We start from the raw sequence: 22,506 nt of genomic DNA on the forward strand, positions 1-22,506 counted from the left end.
ATTTAATTAAGAACTGGCTATTTGTACTGTGCAGACAAGAGTCCCCGGTGGCCCGGAAGCAGGGAAATGAATTGAGAATTCTCTGGGAGATATGTCAGTCTCCTCTTGTTCCCTCCACTCCTCTCCCGTCTTTCTCTTGATGCAATTATATGAGCAAATAGAACGGCTTTCCCCGTGTCCCTGCGTGGCCACCCTCTTTCTGCTGATAAAGCTAATTGTGTGAACCGTAATTAAATGAGGATCCTAACATTTAACCAAACTTAATAGTCTTAGGCTTTGGAGCTTTCACAAGGGTTACGATTTCAATAAAGATGTGGGAAGGCTTTTCAGGAGGAAAGGCTGCTTGCTCACTGAACCGTGAGACCTACCTGCTGGGGGGGGAGGGCGGAGAGACAGAGGAGAAAACCACCCTTCATTAACTGGAATTGGAAGGGATTCGTGACCCAGCTACTCCTTCCTTGTTTGATTCATTAGAGACAAATGCCCGGGCCCAGAGCATGATTATCAATTGCAAAATTCTGTAGTGTAAGGAGGGAAAGGCACCTGTCTCCCTCTTTTAGAATATCCAAGCACAGGATATTGTCAGAAATAGAAGTATTTATGCCAGAACACCTCCCTCCTGCCCAACCTGTTACTTCTCTAACATAGCCATTGACTATGTAGAGAGGTATCGCTTTGTTGCTGTATTGAAACATTTCCACATGGTCACAATGCAGGTCCACCAGCCCAATGGAGATGCATGTGTGTCATTCTTAATGTAGGGATGTATGAAATCAGGGTTGGGATGAAAGAATAAGAATAAATGACAGACTGCTGTTGGTTCTATCAATTGATATTTATGAAAAGGCTACATGCATGCGTAGCTGGATCAGGACCATGAACAATTGCATCTCTCTCTCTCTCTCTTTTTTTTTTTTATGGTCCTTTAAGAAGCTCTCTGATAATCCATGCAGTATTAGCTTTCTCCTTACCATGATGGTCTAGCCTTTAATTCTGTGTTGCGGAAATGTGTCCCGTCCCCCCCCGATACCAATGCATGATGCAAAAATATATTGCTGTTTATCGGTGTATGATAAAATTAATTCCTTGGAGGATTCTTTGGATATTTTTTTTTTAAATGCCATCTATTCCTACAGAACTCTTTGACTTGGAATTAAATGAAAAAGTGCAGAAGGCTGTAGCCGACAGACAGATGCCCATAAAAGACTATGTGGAGATCAAAATCCATGATTACAGTAAGTTATTTAAATTTATTTGTTTCATTTCAAGTGTTGGCACGCTTTCTTTTAATTGCGCGCCAACGAACAAAAAAGCTGGCAAGACTTCTACATAACATTATGCTGTATATAGATATTATAAAGAAACGTAATTCTAGACTCACAAAAAAAAAATAAAAAAGCAACACGTAAGGCCAATTATACTGAAGAAAGAACAAAAAGCGCCGTTAAACAACAGCGCAACATGGATTGCCTGTCTCTTTGTTTTCGTATCTGTGACAAAACCATGTCATCACATCGGGATTAAAAAGGAGAAATTGTACACATGTCTTTTGTACTAGTCAATTTTTCTCTCTCTCAGATTTGAAATCCTGCCAGCTCCGGGGGGGGGGGGGGAGGAGAACAAGCCAGTCTAAGAGATTTTGGTGCCTGAATTGAAAAAGAAGCCTCCACTCCCCATAGGGGGAGGTTGTGGTGACAGAAACAGTGAATCCACTCTCACTTTTAGTATGAACTTCATGGGAACTATTTCATGGTGCTTAGCTCTGCCCCTAAAACACATTCAGCACCTTGGACAGCGCGTGTAAAAGCACAGGCTGAAACTCAGAATGGATTCTCCTTCCCAGGCTTGACATCATGCCCAGCATCAGAATATGGAAGGGTAATTTAAGAGTCCACAGCAGCGGTTGCAGGTTACTTGGCTATCGTGAAATAGGTCATGGCTGGAAAAAGGTTGGGAACCAGTGGCATAGTGGCTCAGTTTAAGAGACCCGTCAACTATGCGGTGTGATCCCTTGCAACTGTTGCTTGGCCATGAAAATGTACTGGGATATGGCAATGGTGAACCACTCCTTAAACATCTCCCATACTTTGAAAGCCCTTTTAGGGTCTCCCTACGTCGGAAACAACTTGACAACACCGAACAAAAGGAGCAGATCAGTCAATAACAATAATTCACATTTTAAAAACAAACGAACAAATGGAGGCAGGAAGGGGCTTATGAAACTACATATTTTTGCACACTCTACCATGCACTCAGTAAAAAAAAAATCAGGCACAGTTAAATGTTCTTTCAATGTGCAGTTCCCACAAATGATCTCTTTAGTCTGATTCATTCAATTAAGACGTTTCTCCTGATTGTATTCTGTGGGGCACTTCAGGTTGCAATCAACCTCCTGGAGTTTAAAATGCACAGTTTTTGTCTTAAAATCAGTTGGGATGGGGAAAGCGAGAGGAGGGGAAAAAAGCTTTCTTCTGCTCACCATGTGTGTGTGTATTTCATTTCAAATTTCTCCTTCCTTCCTTCATTCCTTCCACTTCTAAATCATTGATTTGGGTTGGGGTGGCTCATATACCTTCCTGAGAAGGGAAACAATACATATCAGCAGGTTCTAATTGCATGTTTGGTACATGACCGAGTGCCCTGAGTGCCCCTTTGTGCTCTAGGTTTCTCATCATCATTGGTATTAAATGTCATTGTATTCCCACTGAGAAAAACCATGATGTTACTTTAAAAAAAAAAGACATAGGAAAGCCATTCAGTATAATAGCAACCTTCCTGCGCTTAAGTACTTTTCTCTTTCTTGTCTCGTTGCCTTTATCTAGAACTGCCGATACAAATTTCCAAGCCGGCGATCTTCAGTGAAAATATGCACTACCCGTTGCTTCTGGTTGTGTGAGTAGCATCAACAGTTGCCATATTTTATGGGCATTTCCAAAACCCCGCTTTGCTGGTTGTTCAGAAAAACATCCCCTCCTCAGAATGAGTTTCCACTGAGCATTGGTCTGGAAGGAGCAATCGGAGAAAGACTGAGAGGTGGTGCCCAGTTGTAGACTGGGAGTAGGGCAAATTGCTGAAAGGGTTGGGCCAGGATGCAATATTTTCCTTTGGGTTGCCAGTCATCCTTTGCAGGAAAGCTGTTGTTCTCCTTTGTTCCGTTCTTGAGCAAGCTAGTGGAGAGCATGGTGGCCAATCTGGTTCAGGCACTCCCAGAGGAGACCATTGCCCTCGATCCGGTCCAGTCCAGGTTGAGGCTGTGTCATGGCACAGAGATGGGATTGACAGCCCTGTTAGGTGACCTTCTGAGGGAGTCCGACAGGGGCAAGATGTTGCTGCTGGTCCTCCTCAATCTCTCAGTGGCGTTTCATACCATCGGTCATGGTATCCTCCTAGAAAGGCTCTCTGGGTTGGGGATTGGTGGCCTGGCTCTGTCCTGCCTCTGATCCTTCCTAGAGAACCATCCTCAGAGAGTGCAGCTTGAGGAGATGATGTCCACACCTTGGACCCTTAATTGTGGAGTCCTACAGGGGTCGATCATCTCCCCTTTATGGTCCTTGCGGCCTTTTTCCACCTGAAGTGGATCACCCAGCTGTGTCCCTACCTTGACACTGGGTCCCTCACTATGCTGGTCCACACACTGGTATTCTTCAGATTAGACTACTGTAATGCCCTTTATGTGGGGCTACCCATGAGGCTCCTAAGGAAAGTCCAGCAGGTCCAGAATATGGCAGCCAGATTTTGAGTGAAGAAATACCAACATACAGTGTTTCCCTTGCATTGGCCGCCTTGCACTGGCTACCTGTTCATTTCCATGGCAGCTCCCAGTGACGACTTTGACATACAAAGCCCTAAACGGTTGGGACCTCAATACCTGACAGAAAACGTCCTTCAACTGAGATCTACCTGACCCACTCAGTATTCCCAAGCGGGGCAGCTGAGATAATTGACCCTGAGACAGGCCTAGAAAAAGAAGACTAGAAGCTGAGCTTTCTCAGTGGTCACCTCACACGTCTGGAACAACCTCCCACTCAAAATCTGCCTGGCCCCTTCACTGGAAATCTTAACGATCCCTCAAGACATGGCTCTTCAGACAGGGTTTTCCTGAGATTATATCATGATAATGCAGTGCTCGTCTCAGCGTTTATTTTTGCTCCACCATCTTGCCTTCCAAATTAGTGGTTTTTATGTTTATATTGATGTTGTTTTGGTTATTTGTGATTGTATACTGAAATTGTGATTTTGATCTTTGTATAACCATTATGGTTGATTTTTTTAAAAAGTGTCATTGTTTTATTGCATTGTAAACTGCCCAGAGTGGCCTTGCAACCAGATGGGCAGTGTAAAAGCCAAATGAATGAATGAATGAATGAATGAATGAATGAATGAATGAATGAATGAATGAATGAATGAATGAATGAATGAATGAATGAATGTATGTGAAGGAGCATTTTTTTAAAATTGGAATCCCTGTCTAACTAGTGCAGCTCATTCTGGGACCTCCTTATTTTCCTGAAAGTATAAAATAGAGATAGACATTAGAGAAAATCTGTCATTAAAACAGAGAATTCCTCAGTGGCTGGAAGCCTCTCAGTGCATAGCATGTAATTTGGAAATCTGCTTCTGCTTGATTTGTGTTGTGATTGGTCTTCAGGACTTAAAAATGGCACTCCTTTGAGATCTCAAACATTGAAATCTACTTGAAAAGAAACAGATGTGAAAACATACGTGTGTGTGTGTGTGTGTGTGTGTGTGTGTGTGTGTGTGTGTGTGTGTGTGTGTGTGTGTGTGTGTGTGTGTGTGTGTGTGTGTGTGTGTGTGTGTGTTTGCTTTCCAACCAAAAGAGAGATAGATGACATGGATCAAGTGTTTCAAAGTGTCACCCTGGAGCTTGCTAGGAGGGCAAAAACTCAGCCATGGAGCTTGCGGTTAAAATCAGAACGAACTCCTGGGAAATGTGCTTCATTATACAAGTGCTTGAGGAAGATCACTGCTCATCAAGCTAACAGCACTTGATTAGACTGTCTCCGGAGGAGGCGGTGCTGCTGGGATGCGCATTGAATAAACATAAATCACACATCCGGGCAAGGAAAACATACACACACAACCCGGAAGGAGCTTCTTGTAGCACATGAACTGCCTGAAGGAATCATTGCAGGGTGAGGATGTGGGGCCACAGTGTCTATGAGTGTTTTATTTTCTCTTTGAAATCTAATCTAGGCCATTTGGGGTTCTTTCCTGGAAAAAAATGTGCTTATTTCTTGGCTGAAAAAAAGGGCTCACGTAGGTCATTTGGCTGCCTAAGGCAGAGCCCCAAGTGTTGTGTGTTCACGCAACCCGGCCAACCTTCAGAAACCAACTGGGCTTGGCCACTGACTCTTACTGCAGCCCCGCCACTGAGGAGGCAACCCTTCATTGTCTCTGAAGGCAGGAGGCAAGTTTTGGTGGTCCCAACGTGGCTGGAGGGAAACATGCAACGGTGTGTTCAGATATGCCAGCAACCCAGCGAAATTGCCCCTCGTGCCCTAAGGAGGGCACAAGAGGGTGTTTTTTTTAAAGCAAAGAAAGATGAAATAAAACTTTTTTTAAAAAAATGGGTGTAGGGGTCAGGGAGGCAAACGTGGTGATGCCAAAGGGTGCAGGCTAGACTTACTTCATGGCCTTTGGTGACGTTGAAAGCCATGAATAGTCTGGCTTTAGGAGTGGATTCTCCCAAGAAAAGGCCAACCAGCAGGGGAGGGAAACTCCTTTCTCCCCCCCCCCATCCCTCGGCCGTTCCTTGGGAGCAGCCAGGGGGCCCGGCGAAGCGTGTGCTTGTAGCTTTCACCCTTGTTACACAATAAGTTATGTATTATTCATGAGTTGTATGCTAATGTGGTTGAGAGGAGGGGCCGCAAGAGATGTTAAAAGGCATAGCCTGAGAGAGGAGGACTTAAGTCAGTCAGAGTCTGAGTCAGAGTTTGGAATCAGAGAGAGAGAGAGAGAGTTTGGGGATCTGGGGAGTGATTAGTCTGAGGAGTAATATTAGTAACCTGTGATATTTAATATAGAAGATTAATATTGATGCTTGGTGAAACTGAAAGAATATGCTGATGAACGATTCTAGAAACCATCCGTAATCAATAAACCTGTTCTATTAAAAAGTCAGTACTGGACGGACCTTCGTCTTTGCTAAGGAAAATAAGTTGATGAAGGAGATCAGCTGGTGGCAGCGTGTCGAGAGGTTGTTAGTTTGCCTTTGTTAGCTCTGTTATTTGGGGGAACAAATGGGGGCCACGAGGGCGAACGTCACAGTGCTCCGCCAGTCAGCTGCGGTCCCTTCCCTTCCCTGCACATTTCCAAAAGGATGAGACGCCGTTGTGGTTTCTTGCTGTTTCAGGGATGGCACTCCCGGCACACAGAGTGTAACTGAGAAGTTTGAAGTCAACTGGGAAAGTGTCCTCATCAGCTCCCATGGCGCCATCGTGATGAAGTTTGACGGACGCGGAAGTGGATTTCGAGGGACCAAGCTGTTGCATGACATTGAAAGAAAGCTGGGCTTCACTGAAGAGAAGGACCAAACAGACGCTGTCCGGTGAATGGCACAGTCCTTTTTTGGAATTCAGTTCTGTTTACATCTGTCTCCTTTAAGCTTTTTCAAATGTTTGACACTCCCTTTTTCATTGTTCAGAAAGCCTCGAGCCTTCCCATCTCTCTTTTCCCATTATCCTCTTTTAACCCATTAGTAATTCAATTAATATTTTGAAAAGAATCAACAAACATTCTAATAAAATGGAAAAGAAACAGAAAAACCTAATTTAAAAAGTAAGCACAAACAGGTTTCCTTTCTAAATTCGATTAAGGTGGTTGATACTGGAGGTTTATTATACCTGATAAAAATTATTTTCAAGGAAAATGAAAAGCTCACTTTGGAATTTCTTCACATACCATTCGGCATGCGCACATGTGCACGCACACACAAACACACACAGAGAAAGAGAGACCAGCTTGGGAACCAATGCTTTAAAATATGTTTTGTAATGATTTGTTAAAAGACAAAACTATTTGTCCAGTTCGATTAGAAGAGTGGGAATACTACAGAATGGCAGATGTTTCTGAGGCTTAAGCAAGCTTCCTGGTGTCTTCTAGGTATTCAGGACTACAAAGCCATCATCCTCAGCTGGCATGACTGGTTATGGGTAATCGAAGATAGTCCAACACATCTGGAAGGTGCTGGATTGGGGATGGCACAGCTCAAGCCGACAAGCAACCTCTGCCTTCTGCAGCTGACGATTCCCGGAGGGTGGGTGGGGGTGTCAAGATCTGGCCAGCACAAATGTTAAAGCCTGTTAGTTGCCATATTTAACACCACCTCTCACTTTAAGATAATCAAGTCTTCTCTGTTTTTCTTTTTCTTTTTTAGCGCCATACTCCAAAAGTCATTTATCGATAGGTCTCGAGTCGCTGTGTTTGGAAAGGTGAGCCTCGCTGCAATCCGTTCTTGGTGACTTCAGAATTTAGACCTGTATTTTGATGGATTGATGGTGTCTTTATTGCAGTGTGTCTTTTTTAATATGTGTCTACTGCTCCCTGATTCTGAGAATGGGAGCCTTGATGTTTTTAATCAAGTCACTGACCAGCATTTTCCTGTAAATCCTGCCTTGCGAGAGGCGAATGCCAGCTGTTTTCGAGAAAATGCTTGAAAGGATTCTCCATCTTCTCTCTCTCTCTCTTTTTTTCAGATGCTCATACCCAGCTAATATTTATTTTCCCTTTGAGATGCGAGAAGGGGTAGACTCAAACCTGCAAAGCTTTTTGTGAGCTGCGTTTTAGAGAATGCTCCTCTGAAGCTCAGTAAAAACTGTGCTACTTATATACACCACCTCTCCCATAGTTCCTAAAGCATTCTCTGGGCAGTTTACAATTTTAATTATGCAAGGTACACATTGCCTCCTCGCAGCAAGCTGGGTATTCAATTTACCGACCGTGGAAGGATGAAAAGTTCAGTTAACCTCAAGCCGGCTATCTGGGATTGAACCCGGGTTGTGAGCCGTGTTGCAGTTCAACCACTGTGCTGTGAGGCTCCTAGTATAATGCAAATACAGCATCAGCTGAAACATATATAGACCCTCTTCATGCCATATTTGCAGCATCTGGAACTCCAGACCTCCCATGTCCCTCTGGGTTAAAAATGGATCAGAGTTGTTCGGAAAACAAAATGTTCTACTTTTGCTCTGTGAAAGCCCTAAAAACAACCAGATGTAGAATTCTGGAAAGCAGAAGTGGCTGATTTTTAGATCACATTTTTTTTCTGGTGTCTAAGGTGGCCCATGGTGGGCTCTACGGGTGGAAGATCCACCCCCCCCAGATGGTGCAGAGGTGCCCGCCCCTGCATTGAGGCAAAGATGCACAACCTGTGGCCCTCACCCTATGTTCACAGGTCCCTTCCCCCAGCAACAATTGGTTCAGTCTTTCAGTTGTGGGGGATGTGAGATGGAGGCTACAGTTGAACTCCTACGCTTCCTTTCCATGGCCAATTTTTTCAAAGCTCCATCTTGAATAACCATTAAAATGTCCCTCATTGGGAGACTGATTTTTTTTTTTTTTTGCCATGAATCAGAGACACGGTGGAGCTGGCTTCAGAATAAGGTGTGTTCACAGACCTTGCAGTTTCTTGGCTGAATGTGCACCTTGAGGCAGAAAGACAGTTACCCATCTGAGAAACAGGAACCGTGTGCAGAGTTGAGCACGCCCTTATCTCCTCCTCAAGACATAGTTACCAACGTGTGCATTATTGTGGTGGCAGCCCTAAAAAGACACAGTCATTGGCTCTGGGCTGGACAAACATTGATTCAGGGAACAAAAGAATCCTGGGTTATGCTAATCAAACATTTGCATGCTCAAGCCTAGTCTGATTCCATTACTGTGAAGTGATTCTATCTCTGAATTTGGTAACATGACCTTTTTATCTAGCAAGCACAAGACATTAGGAACCTTTACAGTTCTCCAGAGAGCCTTAAATCTCTTGCCAGGTGGCTCGCAAGCTGATCGGCCAGGGACAGGCATGGGGGTTTGGCAGGTTCAGCCTTCAGAGCTCCCTTCTTGTATGCAGAATGGCAACACACCGTAATGCCGAAATCGTCCCGTAGAAGCCTTCCCTTACAGGTGCCTCCTGCCTTATCTGTATCTCATGCTCATTAGGAAGCATACTGTAACAAGAGAGCATCCATTTCCAAAGTCACTACACCATCCTGCCTTAGCAGCCTTCATCGGACTGTTTTCTCCCTTGGGCTCCCCACAGGATTATGGCGGCTACTTGAGCTCTTACATCCTTCTTTCTGGAGAAGACAGCAAGGAGAAACCCCTCTTCCAGTGTGGTGCTGCTCTCTCACCCCTGACAGACTTCCGATTATATGGTAAGTGCCCATCCACGCCTAACAATACAGAGGTATATTTTCTGCACTTTAGTGGCTGCACTGGGCAATTGCCAATATTGGTATTAAAATCTGTGCAGCTAAGATTTTTTCCTGTTTTTTTCCCAGAAGCAAATTTCTAACCCTTACAGTCACAAAGATTCTCTCTGAAGTGCTTGGACAATGTGTGTGGAATTTAAGAGTCTGGAGGCAGAGGCTTGGGGGAAGGTTGTCTCCATGCCCCTTTATGAGCCACAGAAGCAAAATCAATTAGCAAAGCCATTACAAAACAAGAACAAGCTTGCAAATAAAGTGTGCTGCTTATGTACCATCCCACAGTGCTTAAAGCTCTCTCTCTCTCGGTGGTTTACAATTGAATTCCCACCAGTGAGTTGGGTGCACAATTGGAAGGATGGGAGGTTGAGTCAACTTTGAGCTGGCTACCTGAGAACCAGGATCGAAGGCAAGTCTGCAGTTTAACCGCTGTGTAATGGGACGACTTGTTGTGTCACAAGGCTACCTCATATTTATAATCATATTCATGTTTTACCATGTCCAACGCGATGCCTTCTGTTCATTTATTTCAAGGATTTCGATGACACACTCCAACATATGTAGATCTCAGTAACAATAAAAGTAACCATAAGGAACAGGAAAACCATACAATAATTAAAACAGCCTTAGTAGGCAAAAACTGGGAAATGAAACAGGTTAATCCCGTCACCCTAGGCAAAGCGTTCTCCAGCTAGACAGCCGGCTCTTGCTCCATTTGATAACCATGAGATGTGAAGGATCTGACACCTCCTTCATTGAAGACGGGTGCCGTGAGTGACACCAAGTGTTGAAAGAGACTTAACATACTTGAACTTTAAATGAGAAATATATTGTTTGCAATCTAGCAGTTTAAACCAGAGTTTATGACAGTTATTATTTCTCAGATTAGTTTATGAGACCTGAGTATTGAGGCCACTTCTAGAACCGAAGCTAACGTTTATTTTCACAGCTCTCCATTAGAGGCTCAGTACTTAGTTCAGGTGGGAGGTTCAATATATCAACATGCCCTCCATGCACAATTTTGCTGTTGAACTGCTCATTAAAAACAGGCCTTTTCTAGAAAGACTCTGCTTTTATTGAGGCTTTCAAGAGCATTTGTAGCCTGTTCTAGAACCTCCCCTTAAAAACAGAGAGTTTAGCCTCGTCTGACCAAACCTCTCAGGCTAAACATAACCAGCTGCTTTCCTAGCCAAGCCCAGTCTAGGTTGACACATGCCAAAGCCCTAACTGGCTTCTTTATGGACCCAGTCCTTTCTGGCTACTTGGCTAACCAAAGCATGTTCTAGACCATTGGACTCTGCATTCTAAGTTTACCCGTGGCTTTGCCTTGATGTAATCGACTGAGAAACCTTCAGGAGGATGAAAAATTTATTTGACCTTTACAGAGGAGAGTGGACATCACAGGATAATTTTGGTACATAAACAGGCTGGCACAGATTATGCATTTCACTTTGGGTCTCCCGAATGCGCCAAAGGTTGAAAAAGCTGCCCTTTTTGGAACTGTAATTTTAACTGATAATTTTTTTTTAATGAAAAAAGCGAAAACCCCAAGCCCTTTGAAGAAGAAGGTTTTTGGTTTTCCTTTCCATAGCTGAAATATTGGTGTCAACTCAGTTATAATACCCCATTTATTACTCTTTATTTCTTTCAGCTTCAGCCTTTTCAGAAAGATACTTGGGATTACAAGGGATTGACAATAAAGCATATGAGGTAATGGCATGGATAACCAGACTGTCAACAGGAGCATCTATTTTTAGCCCAAGTGAAAGATGCAGCTTAGCTTTTTAGTCCTGTACTTTTGAATACAGAAAAAATGTTGAAACTGGAAGAAGTCAAAATTGCTAGTCTTGAGAGAGAAAGAAAAAGGTGATGGAGGGGGGAGAAGGTGTCGGTTATGTGCTGGCACAGTACAGTATGTTTGTTTGAGTTATTTTGTCTCTCTGTGTAGCAAAACACTCAGATATTGGTGCCTTCATATTAAAACACTGGGGTGGGTGAGAAACAAAGTCATAAGAAAGTAAAAACCGAACACAAAAATTGAGTGTCAGCTGGTGGAGGCAAACAAGACAACTTGGCAGCCGCAAAAATATCTCAATAAATGCCCCTTAAAATGTCCAAATGGCATTTGAATCTGAACTGAAGTGGGTACTTGTTGACTTTATTTGGAGAGGTGATTTTGTAAAAGAGATGTTGGTACAGACAAGGACTTAGCTGAAGGTCCTACCCATCTCCCGCCAGAAAAAAGGGACTGCCAAAGGGTGCCTCTCCAGACAGTCTCAAAATTTGATCAGATTCATGGAGGAGCAGTACAGGGATGTGGTGGTGCTGCGGGTTAAGCCGCTAAAGCCTCTGTGCTGCAAGGTTAGAAAACCAGCCATCGTAAGATCGAATCCACGCGACGGAGCGAGCTCCCGTCGCTTGTCCCAGCTCCCGCCAACCTAGCGGTTCGAAAGCATGCAAAATGCAAAAATGCGAGTAGATAAATAGGTACCACCTTGGTAGCCCTAAGAGAACATGCCAGAACCTGACTAGATGTGGAAAATTGTGTCAATCCCTGGGGCTGGGGGGTGGCTGAGTTTCCCGCTTTTCGTATGAACCCCTAAACTGAATGCACACCTTTCACAAAGGAGTAGCTGGGCATCTTGTCCAGTTGTACTGATCGATGAAATCATGAGCTCTTGAAGAGTCAGCATTTAAGTGCTGTTTAAATACCAGCCAATTTGCTGCCACTGGTTAAGTTTCACATAAAAATACTCAGTGAAGTTTTGTAAGAATTCTTGGGAGCATTGTTCAGAATCTTGAATTTCGCCTGTGTTTCACTCTTCTCAGAGTACCAGACTTGCTCACAGAGGGATGTCAACAAAAGACCAAAGGTTTTTGATCATTCATGCAACTGCTGATGGTAAGCGCTTTGCCTTCTGCCCTCACTCCCAACTGTTAATAATAATATCCAGCATGTTTTGTGTGTTTGAAATCCTTGTTTTGATTTTTTTTTCTGTCATGATTCTGGTGTTATTCTTTCTCTCTCTCTCTTAATTATCCCAATCTGCTTGGGGTTTTGTTTTTCAGAGAAAATCCACTTCCAGCACACTGCTGATCTCATTACGCACCTCATTAGGGCAAAAGCTAATTACACTTTGCAGGTAAAGTATTATTTTTGTGATCACTTCTTTTCTCAACGTAACTAACTCTGTTAACACACTATCTGTACTATTTACAAGATGATACATAATTTTATACAGAGTGCTTCACTGTGAAATTGTTGATAATAAAATCTTGAGCAGGCCTTCTGTCTTGGGGGGGGGCGGGTCAAAGGAACTCAAGCCATACTTCGACAAACCAGCTGCTTTAAAGGGTTGACTCAACCTATCTAGTTATTTTTACTTCGATGTCTTAGTAGTCAATTTCTTACTTGTGTTGATAAGTTATCTTGCAAAACTACATTGGGAGCTCACCTGTCACTGACACCTCACATAAAGAATCACTGGGTTTCCTACTTATGTTCATTTTAAAAATATTGATGCTTGGGTAAATTATTTCCACACAACACTTTTTAATGAAGTTCCCAAACAGGTAGGTTCTGACACTTCAGCGCCAGCATTTTAAATCAGTGGTTTCAAAATAATTCCTCCATGTCATATGCAAACTTAGCAGCTTGGTTCCTGTGTTGTTCCCACCAATAGAGGAAAAAATAAATAGCGAGAGATTTATTAGGGGGATTGTCTGTTGTTATGAGTTGTCAAGGTGCTTCTGACTTATGGCAAACTATGCATTAAGGAAGGCCCTACCATTAATAGGCTGCTCAGGTCTTGCAAACGAAAGGCTGTTGCTTTTATTGAGTTGATCAGTCGCATGTGTGGTGTTCCTCATTTCCTACTGCCTTCCACTTTTCCTAGACTTATTCTCTTTTTCCCAGTGAGTCCTGTTTCCTTCCAATAGGTTTGGAGTGCAATAGCCTCAGTTTAGTTGTTTAACTTTGGTTGCCAGTTCAGAATATCTAGAACCTACCTATTTATCTTTCTGGTGATCCAGGATATCCTACAGCTGTCCTCCAACAGCACATTTTGAATTAATAAAGGGCTTCCCCCCCCCCCATCTTCTTTCATTGTTGTCTAAACGTTGGTTTTAGATCTGGCACTGCAATTGAGGCTTGATTGGGTGAGAGTTCCATTTGGGGTGGGATCCAGGACCTGCCTTTGGTAAGAGAAGGATTCTGGTTACAGAAGTTCTTTCTGCCCATCCTCACATTTTGTTGTTGTTTAGTCGTTAAGTCATGCCTGTGACCCCATGGACTAGAACAGTGGTCCCCAACCTTGGGCCTTCAGATGTTTTTGGACTACAACTCCCAGAAGCCTTCACCACCACCTCTGCTGGCCAGGATTTCTGAGAGTTGAAGTCTAAGAACATCTGGAGGCCGAAGGTTGGGGACCACTGGACTAGAGCACGCCAGGCCCTCCTGTCTTCCACTGCCTCCCGGAGTTTGGTCAGATTCATGTTGTTCGCTTCGATGACACTGTCCAACCATCTTGTCCTCTGTCGTCCCCTTCTCCTCTTGCCCTCACACTTTCCCAACATCAGCGTCTTTTCCAGGGAGTCTTCTCTTCTCATTTCAGTTCAATACCTGATGCTCATAACAGTTATTATTCTTTTGCAGATCTACCCCGATGAAGGGCATTACTTCAACAGCCCAGCCCTGGATCAACACTTGTACAAGTCCATTGTCAATTTTTTTGTGGAATGTTTCAAGGAACAGGACAGAGCTCCAGTAGTTGCCACAAAAGAAGATGAGGATGAAGATTAGCCCTCCAAGCTTGTGCTGATAAACACAAGGTGGTTTATAATGATAATATGCAACTGAGTCTCTCTGTTTTTCCCCCCCCTGGAGAAAGGAGTGTTAACTTGAGCATGTATTTAACAAGACTGAAAAAGCAAAAGCAGTCACCCCTGCTTGTACCGGATCGTGACTCCTTTCTTCCCGAATGGAAGAACATTTAAGCATGAAGAACTCAGCAGAAACCGCTGTTTAAAATGAATGGGAAAAAAAAAGGGAAAGGATCTTATCACCTTTGTTGCCACAAAGTGATCTTGGGAATAAGATTCTCAATCAGGAAGCTGGACTCAGAACGGAGATTCCCCACCCCCCAAGATGACTCTGAAAACTTCTTTGCATTAAAAGGGTTCAAGAAGTAGGAATGAAAGCCCACCCTTTGTCTGTGTTACAGTTCCCTTAGTTAGCGCTTCATTGTCTCAGATACAGCCACCAACCATGAAATCAAGATTATAGCACAATTATTTTTAAAAAGTACTGATTCATGTGTTGTTTGCCCGCCATCTTCTGCATTTCAAAGGACTGGCTGTTGCTACTACACTGCTCAGCTGAGCAAACGTTTCCTTTGTAGAAATCACTGCTGTAGTTACACTAACCCTTTTAATTAAACTTTGTGTACTGTATATGTATTTCTGTATATACTTTCTACCTGTCACTCCCTTTTAGTTTAGCCTTGTACTAATTTCTTCAGTGCTCCAGTGTCTTCTGGCTGGGGAGAAACTAAACGTGTAACATGCCACAGACTACATGCTAGAGTTTGTACGTGAGATCACTTTACTTCTAAAACACCTAGCAATTCTGTCTCTAGATTTCTGTAATGCACTGATGCCGACTAAGCTTTACAGATCGAAATCATCCTGTATAAATGTCATACATGGACGCTTAGTAAAAAAAATCCCCATCACTGTAATTTGGGGGGGGGAGGTGTAGAACAAGGAGAGTGCACAAGTAATTTGCCATTTCACAAAATTTGGAAACCCGCCAGTCTGAATAGAATCTAAAGAACCAAAGCTTTCCTGTAAGCTAGAAAGTTTCTAGCCCTCATTTAGTACAGAGAAATGTGCGAGGTGACTCCTAAGGATCAGGTTTTCTTGATACTGGAGTATTTGAGGACAGGACTTCCTGCACCTTGGATAGTCTTCTTTCTCAGATACATGGTGTTCCCAGTTTAATCGAATTCCTCTTTCCTTAACCTTCTGCAACTCCAAGTAGCCTCTTGTCAATGATCGCAGTTCTAAATCTGTGAGTCTCACAGCCATGTATGTATTTTCACCATTGATAACCTGCCAATTTTTTTGTATTATACATTACGGTGATGGTGAAAATCTAGGTTCGGAGGAGCGAGTTGCTTTCTCTTTTTTTGCCATGGAATTTTCAACACACATGGACCTTTCTCCAGAGTCCTGGAAGAAAGACCAAAAATACTGCAAAAACTGTCCCCCAAATATTTGGAATTCCTTGCACTTTCCCCCCACCCCAGTGCTGTTCCCTGTAAATTCTGACCAAATGTACAGCTAGTACAAATACTGTATAATTCATTTTGTTGTATATAAAAGGAATGTAAGTCTATGATTTGTCAAAGCTTCCCACCCAAACCCGGTATTATTACGTCTTGTGTTCAGCGTGCATGCAATAACACTTGTTTGCTTATTAAGACCCCCTTAGAGGTACTCATTCAGACTATATCAATTGTGCGCTCCTTTTCCTGATTGTTTTTGACAGCTTGAATGTCAGTGCAGGTTTCTACATTTGTACATTGTGCTGTTGGAAAAATGCCTATGCCAGACAGCAACGAACATAGATAACTTGCAAAATGTTGTCCATCCATGCTTGGTAATGTTCCTTTTTTTAATGGATTGCAAGTCCTCGATGGCCACGCTGGCTGGGGGATTCTGTAAGAGGAACATTTTGAAGTTCTGTTCTTCATCGTAATCTACATTTGTTTTTACATCCAATTTGTCAGCTGTTGGTGGTGATTAGGTCATCCTGGGGGATACGGCAGTAAACCAAACGGGAAAAAAAGGGTGGGTGGGTGGGACATCTCATTCCATATGGTTTTCTTTCTTTCATAACTTAAACTGTGCGTCAGAAATCATGTGAACAGGGATTGCGGGATAACGTGGCTCCCTTCGTCCAAATGCCAAATAGACCGCATGAATGCTACATATCCATCATCTTTTGGGCCGGTGTGCCTAAACTGAACTCGATCCAGAGGAATGGATAGCCTGCTCTGTTTGTAAACTTTTTGTAGAAGGGAAGCCCCAGAGTGACATAGCAGTGTTCGTTCATCCATAAAAATAAAGCATTATTTTACCATCCATGTTTCTGTGTCTAATTTCTGTTAAATCATATGTAACTTCTTTTTTTTCCCCTAGAAGGCACAGAAACCAACTCTTTGCTACTAAATGTAGAAATGTTGGCCAGGCTGCAGGAATGGTTCTAACTCCTGGAAGATGCCTCTGTCAAATTGAGGGGCTGGGGGCGGCGGGGGGGGGGCTCGTCCCCGTTTTCTGAAAGCCATCATGGTGCTGGATATAGGGCCAGACTGGAGTGCAACAGACTGGGTTCAGATCCTTAACCAACCATTGAAACTCACTCCTTGAATATGTCACAGGTCTCAAAAAAAACCCTATTGAGGTCACCATAAGTTGGAAGTGACTTCGAACCTCTCTCTCTCTCTCTCTCTCTCTCTCTCTCTCTCTCTCACACACACACACACACACACACACACACACATATATAGAGTGCACTCAGTTTAACAGGGTCCCCTGCCTTCAAAAGATAATGTTTACAGCAGTCATTCCCAAACTTCAATAAATGAGGTGTTCTTGGACTGCAATTCCCAGTAGCCTTCACCACCAGCTGTGCCGGTGAGGGTTTCTGGGAGTTGTAGTCCAAGAACAGTTAAGGGCCCAAGGCTCAGGACCCCTGGTTTAGAGCAGTGGTTCTTAACCTTTGTTACTCGGATGCTTTTGAACTGCAACTCCCAGAAAGCCCAGTCAGGACAGCTGGTGGTGAAGGCTTCTGGGAGTTGCAGTCCAAGAACAGCAAGAGGCCCAAGGTTCGGGACCCCTGGTTTAGAGAACAGAGGGGCTGCCATGGGAAGTGGCATAGCATGGAGAAGTTATTTTAGAACTGAGTACCCAGAGCGTCCTAGACCTGTGACAGTCATCGAGAGAAGCCCATCCTTTTGGTCCAGTTGCACATACCTAGTTGAACCCATTGCCTTGCTGGTGAGAGGAGGTCTGAAAACACACAACTGCATTCACCTGAACAGGATTACATCCTTCCCAGCGATCAAAAATCCTGATAAGCTTCCAGATCACACTCAGCTGTGTAATGGCATCCACACAAAAGCCATTATAGCTCCTTTTCAGTCCTTCCCCACCAACACAGGCAAATCAGGAGGCGGGACTTCACTCCCAACATCACCATTTTTATTGGGCATTTAACTTTCATGAATTGTACCTACTTCCTCTGAGCAAGGGAGCTGCCAACTAAGGAGGTTCCTGTGCAATAAAACCTGTTAGGTTGTGTTTTTTTTTGAAAAAAGGTGTCATGGAACTCTTGTTGGTTTTGCTGCAGCCGGCCGACAGAGCAACCAAACCTCACCCATTTGACTGGAAACGAATTGGAATGTGTGTCCACTGCTTGCCAGCTGTATCCAAAAAAGTAGACTGGGGGCTGGCCACTAAATGCCTTGGACCGTTGGCTGGCTTGGGAGTCCCAGAACAGGTTAATACATGATAATCCAGGAGGTCTTGGACTCCAATTCCCAGAAGCCTTCACTGCCAGCTGTGGAATTGGAACTGCACTCCAAGAACACCTGGGTTACCCAAGGTTGGTAACCACTGCACGATAACATAGAGGATATTCAATAAGACCACCGAGGGGGTGGGGATATAGAAGGCACCTTCTTGAAGAGTAGGAAAAAGTATTGTGAGTACACTCAGGCATTCCCCTAGGCAATGGCATGAGGCTGGCAAATCCTTCTGTTCCAGAAGCATTGCACTGGAGCAACACCAAACCCACCCACTTCATGGACACCGAGCCCCTGCCCCCCCGGACCATGGCTGGAGTTGAGGAAAAAATTCTGCACACAATCTCAAGCTTTGCCCACTTCTGGTCAAAAATTGTCTGACATTTTCTATTTTCAATTTTTAATTTTTTTTCCTATATATCATATGTGCCCTTGGTTTTCAATGGTGCAACACTCTGATGTAAATAAAGAAAAGAAAAAAGATTAGAACCCATGCAAGGAAACTGCCCCCACGGCGCACCTGCCTCACTCTACCTAATGACAGGGATGGCCCTGTGAAGGAGCTTGTAAGGAAATGTGCTCTGAAGCCTACCTGTGACTCTCCTCGTAGAGCCAAAGGGAGAGCGATGGGCTTCAGTTGCTGTTTGCTGTAGCTAGGAGGTGCTGGTGAGCGTGTTTACCCTGCCAGGCAGGTTACTGGGCAGCGGGTAGCACAGGATCCTGGTGGACAGGCCGGCTCTCCTTTTAGGCACAGTGAGGCAGCCACCTCCGGGGAAAGCTTTTGAGTGTCCCGAAAGGGGAGCACTAATTGACTGTTCGCTAGCAGTATTTACGACTGCTGTGGATAATATAATAATATGTAATTATAGTCTCAATAAAACATACCTGTGGGCTTTGATTTCTCTTGTGCCCAAATCACTCAGGTGATTTTTGATTCCATGCCGCTTAATTTTGGTGACTGGGAGATATTATGGGCTGTTCTACTAGCTGATTTCTGAGTAATTTGCAAGGGTCAATTTTGGGTTGGAAGGCTGTGTACGGTGCTCAGTTTCGGCGCTTTAATTCTAAAAGCTGAAGCCGGGTTCGTGACTACCTGAAGTCACTTGGATTTCAGTGGCATGACTGAGTCATCAATGGCATCAAAGCTCGGCAGAGAGGCTCCTGGGGACTTCCCAGGGGGTGGGAATGAAATCAAATAACCTGAAATCTGGCACAATGCTTAAACAGGCTGGGAAATAAGGGGAAAGAACTGCAAAGTCTGAGAGTTCAAACAGCTGGCTTGGTGCAAAAGCTTAGGGAAAGAAAATAGCAAGTTTGGAAGGAGAGCCGTGGAAGCTGGCTGATTCATGTTGGAGGGGATAATTCAGCTCCTGAGGACCTCTGTGCTAATGGATGTTCACTCGACCCCCCTTTGCCTGCTCTCCTTTTTGGAAAGCCAGAAGAAAAGGCAACAGGAGAGAGGCAGTTTCTCCAGAAGAGAGACATTCATAAAGCCATGGACCAAATGGGTCTGAAAGAAGTGATGCTGCCTGGTTTTGGAAATGAAGGAGACCAAACTTCTCTCTCAATCGGATATGTAAATCCCTTGTAAATCCTCATTTTTTAAAAAAAGTTTGAAAAAATTCATATCAAAACAAGTAATTTTTTTGTCATCCACCCTATTTTGAAATGTAAAACAGCTTTGTTGGGATACGCCATCCAGTTGCTTCTAGTTTATGGTGATCCTATCAGGGTTTCATAGTAAGTGGGATGTTGAAAGAGTGGTTTGCTAGTGCTATCACCAGCCCAGGGAGTGCGGCTGAGCAGGGATTTGAACCGGAATCTCCCGAATCCTAGTCCAACTCTGTATCCACTATGCACTGGCTCAATATACCTCCAGAATTCTCAGAACTCTGAAATTCCATCGTCATCAGCAATTAGGAACAGTTTCAAAGGAGACTGTTGCTTGCCTATAAAAACAAACATATGAGTTAGTGTTTTCTGTCTTTATCTGGACTGTGTGCATTGGATATGCTTAAATAGGTTTTGTTTTGAACTACCTACAAGGATCTATTGGAAATCTCTCCTAAATTCCCCTTTTTCTTCTAGAAAATATATCTAACCATCATCATTCGCTGTCAAGACAATTCGGACTTATGGTGGCCCTTTTCAAATTTTTCCAGGAAGAGAGTCCTCAGAAGTAGTTCACCATTCCTTTCTTCTGGGGGCATCCTGGGACTGTGCAGCTTGCCCAAGGCCACCCAGGTTGGCTGTACTTGCAGGAAACACAGTGTGGAACTGAATTCCCAAGCTCTTTCTTCATAGCCAGATATCTAAACCATCAAGCCAACTAGAAAATATACCTAGCTATGATTTATATAGTGGACTATAGGAAAAAAAGAGCAGACATTCAGCCACTGTATATAGATGGAGTTTGTGTGGAACAGGTGGTTGAATGTAAGTTTCTTGGGACCATCATAACAAATGACCTGACTTGGAGTGCAAACACCGCTGCGTTAATCAGGAAGGCGCAACAACGGTTGTATTTCCTAAGGACTCTTAGAAAGCAACAATTGACTGAGAGTTTGTTAATCACCTTCTATCGGAGTTCGATTGAGAGCATATTATCCTACTGTCTCTGTGTATGGTTTACGAGCTGCACAGTGGCAGAGAAAAAGGCAATTCAAGGGGTGATCAAGACGGCCCAAAACATCATTGGCTGTTCACTCCCCTCTTTGGAAGAATTGTATAAGAACAGATGTAAGAGGAAGGTATCTAATATACTGAAAGACTCCTCTCATCCGGGACATCAGCTCTTTGAACTATTGCCATCGAGAAGGAGATTCAGGGTATTGAAAGCAAGGACAAGCAGATTCAAGAACAGCTTTTACCCAAGTGCAGTATTGAGTTTAAATGCGGGGTCATAAGTTTTTGGTGGAATTTTAATTGCTGGGAGAAACAGGGTATCTATATTTGTATGGTGAGTGTTGTGTATATTTTTAACTTTTTTTGTAGTGGTGTTGTCCAGTTTTACCTTGGGGAAGAGCACCTCATTTCGTTGCACCCACTTGTGAGTGCAATGACAAATAAATTTCTTATCTTATCTTATCTTATCTTATCTTATCTTATCTTATCTTATCTTATTTGTATTTCTGGTCCCATTACTTAATCTATTCAATGGCATTTCCAAAGCCTAGAGCTTTGAAAACATTATCTTTTTAACTTTTTTCATTAGGGGAATCTAGGTCAAAATTATTTTTTTATCTGAGACATAAGGCTTAATAATTTTTGAAGGCTTTCCCCCCTCCCCAGAGGTAACATTTTAGCCTATCGCACGGCATTCCTTGGATTATAGATCAAATCAAGCCATAACATTTCCTAGAAACAAAAAACAGCTAAAGCGAGATTGTTGTACTTTGGGTACATTATCAGAAGACAAAATTTATTGGAAAAGATAATGCTGACAATTCTTTCTTCCTTTTTTAAATGTTTTATCTCACCCAACTAGTAGCAAAGCTCCTACTCTGGGCGGAAGACACAATAAAACATGACAATAATAGAAAAGCAATAAAAAACATCAAAAGAAAAAAGATGTTGGAGAAGAATAATGTTGGAACAGGGAAAGAGGAGAACTAAAGAGATGGACCGACTCAATAAAGAAAACCACAGCCTTGTGTTTGCAAGAGCTGAGCAGATCTGTTGAAAACAGTGCCTTTTGGGGGTCATAAAGGTCGACATAAGTTGGGAGCAACTTGACAGCATAGTAACAAAAATGGCATCTGATGAAGATAAGGCCATGTCCTGCAACTGATACCTTATAAAATGTGTACCATTGACGCGGTTGACTGATTTCTGCCGAGTGGTGCTGTTCAATAATTCAAGTAATATTTGTGGCATTTTGCTCTGAGAAGTCCTAGCAGCTGGGGTGCGTTTGAGTATTTATGAAGCCAGATAAATTATGCATCATCCACGGCACTGAGCCCAGCGTGACACTCATTAGTGCCAGAGTTCTGGCCACCAAAAAAAACCACACACACACAAACAAACTCCCATTCATTTAATTGTGCTCTGAGTGACTCGTCAGGAACAACTTGCATCTACTGCTGGACTTAATCAACCTTGCCGGAAGGCTTCAATTTCAAATGATGGGATCCGACAGAGGTTTTCAATGGCAGCTGCATAGCTTGTTACAAAAGAATGGTAAGGAATGTTTTCAACCCACTTCTTGCCATTCTACTGCTCATTCGTGACATTTGGTTGTCTTCCATTCCACAGACCATGAGTAGACAATTTACTCCGGTCATGCCGTCTCCTATAAAAGTCTCTTCAATCACAGTTTTAGGTGATGCACATGGGGTGGGGGTGATGATCAACATGATTGACTCTTAAGTAGAGGTGGGCACGAAACGCCAGTTCATTTTTCAGCTGAACAGGTATTTGGCATTTCCCAGCCCCGCCTCCTCCTGTGGGCACCCACTCAGAGACATCGCCCGAAGGAG

The 22,506-nt window shown here is 43.4% G+C and overlaps 1 protein-coding gene across 6 annotated transcripts in view; it reads left to right on the plus strand.

Moving 5' to 3' along the window:
* DPP6 (dipeptidyl peptidase like 6) overlaps nt 1–16,584 on the plus strand; it is a 490,996-nt gene extending 474,412 nt beyond the window's left edge. For all 6 annotated transcript variants that reach the window (XM_020779739.3, XM_020779741.3, XM_078378511.1 and 3 more), the window contains exons 18-26: nt 1,137–1,235; nt 2,823–2,892; nt 6,374–6,568; nt 7,397–7,451; nt 9,275–9,389; nt 11,092–11,150; nt 12,270–12,342; nt 12,510–12,583; nt 14,095–16,584. In XM_020779739.3, coding sequence (XP_020635398.2) covers nt 1,137–1,235; nt 2,823–2,892; nt 6,374–6,568; nt 7,397–7,451; nt 9,275–9,389; nt 11,092–11,150; nt 12,270–12,342; nt 12,510–12,583; nt 14,095–14,241 — 887 coding nt within the window. In that variant the 3' untranslated portion in view covers nt 14,242–16,584. The remainder of the gene's footprint in view (nt 1–1,136; nt 1,236–2,822; nt 2,893–6,373; nt 6,569–7,396; nt 7,452–9,274; nt 9,390–11,091; nt 11,151–12,269; nt 12,343–12,509; nt 12,584–14,094) is intronic.
* Nucleotides 16,585–22,506: the final 5,922 nt, after the last annotated feature.

Source organism: Pogona vitticeps, chromosome 6, assembly GCF_051106095.1.
Source record: "Pogona vitticeps strain Pit_001003342236 chromosome 6, PviZW2.1, whole genome shotgun sequence".
Taxonomy (NCBI): Eukaryota; Metazoa; Chordata; class Lepidosauria; order Squamata; family Agamidae; genus Pogona; species Pogona vitticeps.